We start from the raw sequence: 12,667 nt of genomic DNA, 5'->3' as shown, positions 1-12,667 counted from the left end.
AAGGTGGTGTGCTGGTTTGGGGGTGGGGTGGGGGTAAAGCTAAGAGACCTAATGTTTGGAGTCCTTTTAGGATATGACTTCTTATCTTTGGGGTTTTTTTAAACTAAGCCAGCCAGTTCACTAAACATCACAGTGTTATTGTTTCAACACTACTGATACAAATCTGCAAAAGAATCTTTGTTTGGTGGTAGTCGTTGCCTTTAAGCATAGGTATTTCCTCTAAAAGTCTAAATAAATGCATATTTTAAGGGCTTAATGCACAACATACCCAAATTCATTTACTGCTTCCCCATGCACCTACATTTTTAAAAAGCATAGCAGTTTCTGAGAAAGGGAAAATTCATGTGGAGAAGTGGTAGAAAGGGAAAGTCTATGGAACCCCTACCTTCCTTCTGTGTCACTGTTCACAACTGCCATCTTGGGGAGTTGATTTAGCTTAGCAAAAATGACTGTTGTTTAGCTTAGCAAAAATGACTGTATGTAACATGCAGCTAGCTACCCTGCTGAGAGTTCATGATGGTATAGTAAAAAATAGGAGTTTCTTTAATAGTGAAGAAAAATTGAAATGCTCCTTTTATGCCACTGTGCAGACATGGGAAATCACATGGCCTCCATCTGTCATGGATACTTTAGTTGAGATTCCTGCATTGCAGGGGGTTGTACTAGATGAACCTTGGGGCCCCTTCCAACTCTATAATTCTATGATTTAAATGACTCAGGAACTTGTACCCGAATTGGTTTGACTTTGACATGCCCTTAGCCTATTCCGCAGTGTGCATAAGCTGCTCACTGTCAGTGTAAGTGACAAAAAAGTATATGTTTTCAGGTAAACATTTTCCTTACAGAGACAGACAGATGTGGGGTCTTTATATTATTTCTCAGTCTTCATCTTTTAATATATTGAGAAAATCACTTAGGTTGTTAATTTACTGATGCTTCTGTAGAATAAGTGCATTAAAATAGAAACAGTTAAATATGCTTTTTATTACTGAAGGACAAGAAAGTCTGTGAAATCAAATACATCCTGTACATCTGTATTTGATGTATATATTCTGTAATCTCTTTTTCCTCCCAGAGTATAATTGGTATGGTGATTGGGAAAACAGATGCCAAAGGCTTTCCAGACAGAAAAAGTAAAGTTCTTTTAAGCCACAAATTCTCTTTTTTTTCTTGCTTTATCTTCAATCCATGGTTTTTCTAACCAAAAAGCATGTGCATCAACTGGTGGGGATATTTTATGCAAAAACTATATTGAAATTAAAGTGTAGATTAACAAAGCTCTAAGAGAGAGTAACAACATGTTAATTGAAACAAGCATCTCATCAACTTTATCCCTTGCTGAAACCTGGCTTAACATTTTTAAGGGCACCTGCATCTGCTAGGGTTAGTTAACATAGCACTGAATTTCCCACTATTTTGTAAGCATCTGACGATATCTGATGATAGTGGAATATTTCATTCCATGCAAAGTTTTTGCCAAAACAATGAGGCACTTGCGCTGCTGGTCTCTGCCTAAACTGCAATTGAACCAGCCATGGCACCATTTTTCTCCCATTCATGAAAATATAATATTTTAATTTAAAAAGGAGTGTCCTCTAGTGGTAGTTAATGAGATTGTTCTCCTTTGCTTTATACTAGTTGTAGGGAACTTTTGGCCCTACAGATGTTGCTGAACTACAACTCATTCCCAGCCACTGACCATTTGCTGGGGTAGATGAGAGTTGTAGTTCAGCAACAGCTGTATGGCCCAAAGCTCCCCTCACCTGCTTTATACCTGTTTTTCATTAAGTGATCCTTTGTCCAAATCCAGCTTGTCAAGCTTTTACAGCCACTCCTCTTCCTCTCTTATCATCATTTCTTTGTTCGTGCTGCTGCTGCTGGCACCCCAGCAATGACCTCCATATTTCTTTATCATATCCCATATGCACATGATAAGGGAAAATGGCGGCTGATACTATGGTGATGACAGCCTCCACAACCAATAGGTGTCTGAGAGAGATGACAGTTCTGAAGTCAATTTGATTGAGGTGGGCTGTTTTCTGCCATAACTTAACACTGGGCAGAATGTAACAATAAGTACACATAATATTTTCATGTGTCTTACACGGAATTAAAACTTTTAACTGGATTCTAAAACTGTCTCTGTTTCTTGTCACTGCAGATATTGGATCAGAAAGGTACACTTTTAGCTTCACTGTCCGCGATTCGCCATCTTATTTCATAAATGTACATTCTTGGGGAAGAGAAGACTATATTAAATCACTTTCAGAAAGCTTTAGAGTTGGTGACTGTGGTGAGCTGGAGTTTATTCCGAACATATTTCAATTTCAGTATGTTTCCCTCCTCTTTAAATCAGTATAATGTGTTGTGGTCCTAGTGTGTTATCCTTCAAAGAGTTGTGGACTATTTAATTGGAACCAAATTTTTTAGTTAGATTGAGTGAGAGGGGGAAAAGTAAACTAAAAAGAACCAACAAGATTCAGTCTAATAAAGCTGTCATCAAGAGACATGGACTGAAAAAGTAATCTCCCAGATTCCCTCTCAGATGCTAAGTTTTTACTGTTTCAGTCTTCTAAAAATGGCCCATAAATTTAATAATAATAATAATAATCCAGCCAGATTTAAGCAGTTAAGGCTGAAATTGTATGCAGGTACCCAGGAGTAAAGCTGACTGAAAACTATTAGAACTGGATTGCCAGTGTCTTGCTGAATGAACTTGTAAGCAGTCATTTAAATCCATACTTATGTGGCTTTCCACTGTTTCCCCTTTTATAGTCATAATTGAAAATCCTTTAGTTCAGACAAAAGAGGCTGAAAAGGAAGAAAAATTCAACGCTACAACTCCTAGGTAAATGTAAAGTCAGAATCTTATACCCTAAATAAGACGAAAACATGTATACAAGTGGCATATTCAGATTCTTGACACCAGATGATACAGATGTTACTCTTGAAAAAATTATATAGCTGTCTGGCAAGGGTTTAGTTAGTGTCCTCCACTAATGCTACAAAATGACCTGACAGCCAATCAACACCAAACAGTTATCGATTACACATTGTGTCCAGATTTTCACTTCTTGAAATATGGCAATTCTAACATCTCTTAACACTGAAACTATTGTAATACCTTGTACTGCAGCATAGAAATGAATCTTAAACTCAGAGCTCATCCACACTTACCTTTTGCCCTGTGCTTTCTAGGAACAGGTCCACAATTTTTTTTTTCCTTGGCACTTTCCCTGAGAAAACCTGCTCTTTAATGCTTAATCAAAACAAATATCAGTTTGTGTCTTCATAGATTGCCATTTGTTCTGATTCAGCAGTAAAAAGCAGGGTTTCACAGGGAAAGTGCGGGGCAAAAAAGCATGCACAGAGCTTTAAAGCATGGATGCAGCACAAAAGGAAGTGTGGAGGAGCCCTCAGTCGACATATACTAGGTATTATTTGGCTCCATTCAATGTAAGTATATTGGGTAGAAAACTGCAAAACCCCTGCATTTTGCAGTGCCTCACAAACTGAGTAATTGATACATCAAACTGGGGTTCATACCCCAAAATCCAAAATTGTCTGAATCACTTTGAACTGGTGCCAAAGTTTTGCAGTGGTTTTGCAGCAGTTGTACTCACACCAACTCTGTGAGACGGAGAGATAGTGAGTGGCCTAAGGTTGGCCCATGGCTATTTGTATAGGGACTCTATTAATTACATCACACTGATCCTGTATTTGCTGAATTACAGCTTTTTTCAAGTCTTGTTTTGAGCACCCTTAGGTGTTAACGGCTCTTAAAGTACCTTCAGTTACTCACAACAGATAGCTGAATTGCAATGTCAAAAGTATTTCTTATTGCAACACTAAAATATGCAGAACTATCTGCTTCCAGAGCTTAGAGTAGGTTAATCGTCCATTTCTCCCCCCACCCCCACCCCATGAAGCGGTATCAGTGTCAACTCTGCCTGCCAATGACTTGACTTCTGTTTGTACAAAGAAGCCACTATTCTCTGGTATCAATTGTAATGTGCTTTTCACAACATCAGTATAACACAAGTATTACAATAACCCATAACAATTCAGAGTTCATAATATAGGAAAAAGCCTTTAGTAGTGATGAGTAAAGTATTGTTTGTGTTGTACATGTCAGCTGCTACAAACTGCTCCTCAGTGAGAATCATTCCGTGGTTAAAATCTGTCCCCACTATGAAGTTGACACCAAACTACTGTCCCTGTTGAATCTACCTGTGAAGAACCCTCAAGATTTTTACTCTCTGGCAGACATTGCAGCCAATGGACAGAGCCTGGAAGGAAGAATCATTAATATTCTTGCAGCTGTCAAGTCAGTAAGTCAGAAAAACTTTAACATATTGGAGAGCTTCTACTGTAGCCCGGTGGTCAAATTAATTTATGTATAGTTAATGATTTATTGGACCATCTCTGATTGGAATTGTCTCCTTTTGTCTTGGTCAGCAGCCAGTTGGCTTGATTTAATGCCAAGGAAGGTTTGCAAGTGATATTAATGAAAAAATTCATAAACAGCACATTTTACAAAGCCTTCATGTCCCTAGGCTGGCACCCTGAAACAGCACAATATAAGGAAGTTTATTTAAAGTCTTTTGACATTCACCCACAGATTAGTTTTTAACTATAAGATTAAGCATGAATGCTAAATTGGTTTATTGATTTAGCACATGTCTCACTGACCCTTCATCTTTGTCCTCTTAAGAAAGTAGGAAGAGCCCTGCTGAATCAGCGCACAGGCCAATCTAGCCCAGCATCCTGTTCTCATAGTAGCCAACCAAATACTTAACGCATGGGTAGGCAAACTAAGGCTAGGGGGCCTCATCTAGCCCAATTGCCTTCTAAATCCAGCCTGCAGACAGTCCTGGAATCAGTATGTTTTTATATGAGTAGAATGTGTCCTTTTATTTAAAATGCATCTCTGTGTTATTTGTGGGTCATAGGAATTCGTTCCTTTTTTTCCTTTCCAAAATGTAGTCTGGCACACCACAAGGTCTGAGGGATAATGGACCGGCCCCCTGCTGAAAGAGTTTGCTGACCTCTGACTTAAGGGAAGCCCACAAGCATAACATCGGCACAACAGCACTTTTGCCACTGAATAGGAATATGCTGCCTCCAACAGTGGTGGTTAAACATTGCTGTCATATTAGCATTAAGAACATGAAACACTTTTCTTTCTTACATACTCCATTCAACGAGGGCACAATCCATTAAGAAGTTCTCTTGCACAGGCCGCATTGCAATTAGCAGGACCTATACAATACCATGCTAAATGCCATGGTGATTGCTGTGTGCAAATGCCATCCAAATCTATCAAACTGCACTACTTACTTGGTATCACAAATCACACGAGTCTATACAAGTTTCTGGCAGCTTCAGTTAAAAAAAAAAGCTGAGTCTACAAGTGATGAGCGATACCTCTCTCTGCCCAAGAACTTGAACAGTAATTGCTACTCAGAATACACAATACTGGACTGTCAGGGAACTGCCATCGGAGCCAGAGGGAGAGGGAGGGCTCCAGAGGGATTCCAGAGAGCATCCTGGGAGGGAGAGAAGCAGCCCATCTTCTGGGGAAGGAAATCAGCGTAGCACCAGTGGAGAAGGGGGGCAGATGGGGGAATCGGCGATGTGGCTCCATGACTCCTCGCCGGAGATCAGCGAGGAGAGCACGGGTCCTCCGCTGCCCACACCCTCCCTGTGCAGAAGGCTTCCACGCAGGGAGAGTAGGCGGAGACTAGGCATCAAAGAGCTTCTTTGCTGGAAGAAGTTCAAGAAACGCCCACTGACGGATTCTGCCAGCGATTGAGACAGCCACGGGTGAGTGGCTGTCCGGACAGAAAGAGTCCACCCAAGTAACCCAGCCAGGTGTGGCGCCGATTTACGCACGAGCAACCCCTAGAACCATTACATGGACTATATGGTCCACAGGTCTCACCTGAGTTAGTATAAGGCAGCTTCATATGTTTACCAGAGTGGGGGGTATCTGCAAGTCTCCAGCCTTATGTTTGCCACCAGTTAGTGATTATCTCCTGCAAATATCATTTTTTTCAGCTGATTTTCAAGAATTCAGTTGGGCTTACTTTTTATTTTGGAGACCCAGTTGGAAGAGGGCAGGCAATAAGGAATGAATAACATTTATAGGGAAGAATCAGCAAGCAAAGGGAGGCTTAAGTACCCACTCTTACCCACTGTTATCTCCCCTATAAGTGCCTCAGAGGAAAACATGGGGTTTGGTAATCTATATGTCTCCTTACAGTGTGCAGTTCTGCCCTTAGAAAGTTGCTATGGTAAATGCTTTTCTACTCTATTGCAAGAGTACTTATGTAGTCTTTTGAATGTAAAAATTCAATAAACTGGAGCAGAGGTGCTTACTCTCCTTCAGCAATGCCCTACCATTTTGCAAGTCCTTCATTGGATTCATTTTTCTGTGAAGAATGAGGTGCACATGCACACTGAGAGACTTTAATTGCAGCCAGCCCTGCTGAAGTGTTTGTAGTGCAGACCAGTGGTGGAAGCTACCCATTGTGACTGCTGGGGCAGAAGCCAGGGAGGCTAAGAGTAGGCAAAACCAGGGCCAGTGGCAGGCAAACCCAACACATTGTAGTTTTGTCCTCACCTTCCTCCCTACAAGAGCAATAATGATACTAAGGGGAAAGAAGCTGGCAGCCAATGTCCCCCCCCTGGACCTGTTGTAAGTGCAATTACAAAAGCTGGGCACCACCTCTCTGCCGAGCGGTAGCAAGATTACAGGGGGTTTGAGGCATTCACCCTGGGCTCCTTTGGAGAATTGAAGACATGGTGGATACTGTTGTACCTTTAAGAAATATGGTTTATCAACATATTTACACATTCACTCTGCATGAAGGGAGTCCAGATTTTACAGCAAGGTCATTTCAAGAGGGGGTTGTTCCCCATAGCAGTATAGCACTGGAGGCAAAAGTATTTCTCCTAGCCAACCTGCCCAAAATGCATCTCAGTCTTTTTTCTCCCTTCCTTTTCCCAGCACACCTTGCTAAAAACACTCTTTTCCTGTCACCCCACACCTAGCTACCTTGGCAATCTGACTACTCAGGCCAAAGATTCCTCTTAGAATGAACCACCAACACCTTTGTCATGTTAATTTCTCTATCCCAGGTGAGGCACTGGCTTGGAAGAAAGCTTAGCCTGTACTTTTCCACTGGCCTCCAGTTCTTCCCTTCAATACTCCAAAAACCAAAATTCTACCATTTATTAATTTCTAGGGTTTGGGGGGTCCCCCCAATCTATAACACCACAAAGGGAGTCAGGTGGCAGCTAGCTAAGGGCAGAGTGAGGCAGTCTAATAGACCAGACTTCACTGGTGTGGATAGCATAGATATAAATATGGGGATACACTATTGCTTTTGACAAGGTTGGTGTGTGCGCAAGATGAATATTGCAAATCATTTGTTGTGCACTTTACAAAGGTTGGAGAACCAAAGTACTTCACCACTTCGGACAGACGAAAGGGTCACAGGTGTGAAGTAAGGCTGTATGATGAAACCGAGTCTTCCTTTGCAATGATATGGTAAGGTGTATTCTAAATCACAATCGAACTATACCCATTAATACAAAAATAAGAGGCTACACTGAACGTAAGTACATATTGCTATCATTAATTGAAGCTTCTTATTAATTGTGTGGTGTCTCTGATGATACAGAAGCATTCATTTAATGGCAGCAATATCCATTAACTTCTATAACATACAAGGCTGTCCAGTAGAATGGTCTTGAATATATTACCCATTTCTATGAGTTATTGACAATTTCTCCCCTAAGGAGAGGCAGAGTGAAACAAAGCTGCAAATCAATTACAAAAGGTCATGTGGAGATGAGGAAATAAAAGAAGCCATTTAGCCAGTCAGACCATTGATGATCATTCCTTTTCAAAGCAACATATTGTCAAGTAGCAACTATAGATTAACCTTTGCGTAAATGCTTATCATCAAGACTTTTATACATTAAAAATGCTTCAAAAAATTTCTGGGAGAACATGTAGCAAATACTGTATTAAGAATGTAAGAGGAGCCCTGGTTAAGATTTCTCTTTCAAGAGAAAACTAAATAAACACCGCTGCTCTTTTAGAAAAACCAGATTACCTAGACAGAGAGGGAAGAATCTGGATAGAAAAAGAGCTTTTAATTTTTCAGTCCTTCTTGTGTCTGGGCCAAGTGACATTTCCATGTTCTGTAGCCACAAGGCACAATTTAGTAGTTGTGATGTGCAAGTGCTCCTGCTGTTCCAATATGCAGATAAAGCTCAATGAGCATAGAAGGTGCTCTCATCTTTATCAGCTAGTGAACATTCTGGGAACATACATTTTCTTTTCTTTTTTATAATAGTTTTTATTGGTTTTTTAACAAAAAGACAAACAAAACACAAAACAAAAACATATAAAAAACATTTAAAACATGACTTCCCCATACCTCCCTTTCACTGCATCCTTGTTTTACAACTCTTTAGCAACCCTTCAGTCAATTTCTCTAGTAATTTTCTTTAAATTTCCTTAATGTTAATGTTTACAGCTGTAATTCTCTATTTCTTACCCCCAGACATCTTATCAGTCCTCAATTTTACAACAATTTTTAAGATATATTTTAAATTTCTTCCAGTCCTCTTCCACTGTCTCTTTCCCCTGGTCACGGATTCTGCCAGTCATCTCTGTGGGAACATACATTTTCAGAGACGAGAATGGAAAGCTTCTGCATGTGTGGGGATTTGAATTTAAATTTTGAAACAAGCTTTATTCTGGTTGCGCACACTCAACACATAAATATAGGTTAACATTTCAAGAACTGAAATGTAAGTTGAGAATGTAAATTGGTTAGGTGCAGAGCAACTGCTGCTATGCATGAACTGACATCTGAATCCACAAGTATAATTTTGCTCACTTTCCCTTAGTCACTCAGCCACTTGGTCACAGCCATGATGCTTTTTGTATAGTTTTGACCTGTGCTCTTATGCTTATACAGTCTGGGTTCAGCATATGCCTCATAAACAAGGGATTCCCTGCTCCAGGTGTCAACCTCTTATAAATAGGACCTCCACACTGGCTCTGCAATTCCCTTTCTGAATGCTTGTGACTGCTTGTTTTCAGAGGCAGAGTAAGATATATCTGTTTAGCAATTTGCTCAGCACCTATTCTGCCTTAAACCAAAGGAAAAGCAGTGCCCAACCTGGGGATTACAGAATGAACAATGCAAGTAGGGGACTGCAACCTAAGATGGGGAAAAGATGGTGGTAAGGAACACTGAGGTACTTTAAATGAATTCATATCTCCAGGGCCTGATGAGCTACTGCAATGTGCTCTACATGGGACTACCTACAGAAACTCAGAAACTAGGGACTCAGAAACTACAACTAATACAGAATGCAGCTAGGACCTGAACCAATGGATCCAAGTTACAAGAAAGAAGATCCTGATTAAATTCAGAGAGAACTTTCTGAAAGAGCTGTTTGACGGTGGAATAAACTTCCACAAGAGGGGGTGGAATCTCTTTCCTAGGAGGGTTTTAAGCAGAGGTTGGATGGTCATCTGCCACGTATGTTTTAGTTGAGATTCCAGCATTGCAGGGCGTTGGACTAAATGATCCTTAGGGTACTTTCCAACTCTACAATTCTATGATTCTTTGACATTTGTTACTTTTTATATTGTTGTATCATTTTAATATTTGGAAGTTGCCCTGATACAAGAGTGTCAATATATTCTGTCAACACAAATAGAAAATGTTAACATTTTAAACAAATCAACATTTGTATTAATTGAATGCTGCTATTTTTCTAGCTGGGACAATGAATCTATCCAGCTTGCACAGAGCTGGATGCCACGAGAAACAGGTACTTCTCAGTTTTTTATATATAGTATTTTTGCTGAGGTTTCACTAGTGTAAATCTTTGCCTGTAATAACAAAATAATTATAAATAATATTTTTATTCCCAGTAATATTTGCATCAGATGTAAGAATAAATTTTGACAAATTTAGAAATTGCATGGTTGCAACTGTACTCTCAAAATCCATCATTACTACTAATCCCGGTAAGACACAATTCTAAAACCTTGTTAAATTGTCATAGAATGCCTTATATTATCCTAATGCTTTTATTGAAAATTTATCTATTTATTTAATATATTTATTCTCTCAAGTTGGTATTCAGGGCAGCTTAGAACATTAAAATATGATGGCTTAGGACTTTAAACGCAGTTCTACTTGTTTAAAACCTACAGAATAATTCCCTGCCCATTTGCAACATTGAGTTTCTTTATGGCAATAGTTTAATACCACCTGTTTTACTAAGTGCCCAGCTCTATATCTATCAGTACTTTCTTTTTTCCTCTTTGTACATTTCAAAAATTCCATCTGTACTTCTATTTCCTCCTAATACCTCACCTGTGTTCAGTCTATGATCCTTATCTATTGACAATGCTACAATCCATCCTGCTGAACAGACACAAAGCCTTGGCTTTCTTTAATTTTCCTTTATTCCCCATATTTAGTCCATTTATGTCATTATCATCCTCACACTACTCAGCCATCTGGAGATTTGCTCCTTCATTCATTCACTCACTCTTGGAGCTACCTCCTAAAAAAATGAGATGCCACTTCCCCCTTTTCCTTCAAAACCCATCTTTTATAAAGCTTTTGGTAGAACTCCTAGTCGCAATGCCCTGCTGTAAACTAAGTACTTAATAGAAACATTTTCTGTTCCTGTTTACCCCTGCCTCCATTTCCTTCTTCTCCAGTTTGTCTCTCCCTGTGATGAATTGTAGATTGCAAGTATTCTGAGCAGTACCCTGTCCTCTTGTCCTCTGTAAGGCACCATACACATTGATGATGCTCTATGTATATATAAATATTTGTATAGAAAATACGTGCCTTCATTACATATCTTTAGATCCCAGGCAAAGACATTTTGCTTTTCCCAGGCCTTTGCCTAATTAAACAATCTATTGCCTTTTAAACTAGGACAGGGTATTTCTCCTTTGTTATTATGTATATTTGTGTTTTTATACTGTAAACTGCACTGTATACTTAACTTGCTTACTTACTTAATAAATAAATAAATTTCAGTCCCACATGTCCTTATTGAAAAGGATATAATATATTATGACTGGGAAAGACCTCTGCCTATAACAATGGAGGGCTACTTCCAGAAAGATTAGACAATTCTGGGATAGATGGTATCTCAATGTATGATCTTAAGGCACATGAGGCCACCACCTTGCTGAAGCTAAGCAGGTCTGGGTCTGACCCTGGAGTCCATGACAGAAGAAAGGTGGAATATATGTGTAAGAAAATACATTAATGGATCATCCACCTGCTTTACTATAAGGTGGTCTTATAGGTTTCATTTCTATCAACACAATCCTATATGTGTTAATTCAGACGTAAATCCTGTTGACATCAATGGACTTGATGTGTAAAGAATTACAGCAATGTCTTTTCTGTAGCAGACATCAACCAAATACATGGAGCTAACCATTTAGCTAAAAAATCTCCCACAAACTATTTTGGCATTATGCAAGTTTACCTTTATTAATACTGCTTTGAAAAATATTTTTTCAAGATACACCAGAAGCAATCAATCTACACAACTTTATAAGAGAAAGTGCAGAAATGTTAGATTTGGATGATGAAATGGGAGATCATTTCAGAGATTCCATAAATGGTGAGTGTTTACCAAGTAGTCCTTTAATCTGACAGAAATATATTTTTTAAAAAATTAAAAAATTTTCCAGTAGCTCCTTAGAGACCAATTAAGTTTGTTCTTGGTATGAGCTTTTCTGAGGTTGATGGACTTTCATTTCATGCAGCTCAATGTGGTGCCTTCCATGGTTCTAGATTCAGGTATCTGAATCTAGATTGCTATTTGTTGTTTAGATTTACCCTTCTAAATGCAAACAGTCCTCAGAACACAGGCTAACTTTTTTGCTTACTTTTTTTTTTAAGGACAGCATGTATTCAAAGTTATTGCCACATACTTCAGAGGCAAATGTATGTTAAAAGTTCTCATGTACAATCCATTTGATGCTGCGTGCCATTCTGAGAACTATTAACTGAGAAGTATGCTATAAACAGGGAAGTGTTCAGCGATCATGGCTCAGAGAATAAAGAGTGGACTTCAGTCTGGGAAATCATAAAAATCAATTAAAGTTTAACTGTTCTGGTTATAATACAAATGAATAACAGAGTCTTTTCTGTCCAATGGCATATTATGATTTTAAATGTTTTTTTCTTATGGTAAACTATATTTTATTGAAGTCCAAAGTCCACTAGTCAGTGGGAAGTTTTTTTCTGTCTTTAAACTTCAGACCAAGTCCCTTTTTAAAAAGACAATCTTACTTTCCCCCCCTGTTATCTTTAGTACAGGCAATAGTTGATGTTTATACAGTGGAGCAATTAAAGATGAAAGCTTTGCAAAATGAGGGAAAATCAGAACCTTTCTATGGCATTATTTTTGCCTACATTTCTATGCTGAATATTGATAATGAGACAACTAAAATAATACGAAACAGATGGTAAGCACCTCATTAAGTGTCCTGGACATTTATCCTGCTCCTCACTCCCATTCCAAATCAGCTTGAAAAACTTCCATCTCTCTATTCCTCAAACCACTTTTTCCTCCTAACTCAGCATCAAAG

The 12,667-nt window shown here is 39.0% G+C and overlaps 1 protein-coding gene across 12 annotated transcripts in view; it reads left to right on the top strand.

Annotated features, from left to right (window-relative positions):
* The window catches only part of MEIOB (meiosis specific with OB-fold), a 22,233-nt gene that overhangs the window by 7,741 nt on the left and 1,825 nt on the right, over positions 1-12,667 (top strand). For all 12 annotated transcript variants that reach the window (XM_083710947.1, XM_083710943.1, XM_083710946.1 and 9 more), the window contains 9 exons: positions 1,076-1,133; positions 2,162-2,293; positions 2,776-2,848; positions 4,136-4,331; positions 7,455-7,555; positions 9,812-9,864; positions 9,968-10,063; positions 11,593-11,694; positions 12,391-12,544. In XM_083710947.1, the coding sequence (XP_083567073.1) occupies positions 1,076-1,133; positions 2,162-2,293; positions 2,776-2,848; positions 4,136-4,331; positions 7,455-7,555; positions 9,812-9,864; positions 9,968-10,063; positions 11,593-11,694; positions 12,391-12,544 (965 nt within the window). The remainder of the gene's footprint in view (positions 1-1,075; positions 1,134-2,161; positions 2,294-2,775; positions 2,849-4,135; positions 4,332-7,454; positions 7,556-9,811; positions 9,865-9,967; positions 10,064-11,592; positions 11,695-12,390; positions 12,545-12,667) is intronic.

The sequence above is a fragment of the Podarcis gaigeae genome (genome assembly GCF_964106915.1).
Source record: "Podarcis gaigeae genome assembly, chromosome: 14".
Classification (NCBI taxonomy): domain Eukaryota; kingdom Metazoa; phylum Chordata; class Lepidosauria; order Squamata; family Lacertidae; genus Podarcis; species Podarcis gaigeae.
The sequence above is the reverse complement of the archived record's forward strand: the minus strand, read 5'-3'. Positions and strand labels throughout refer to the sequence as shown.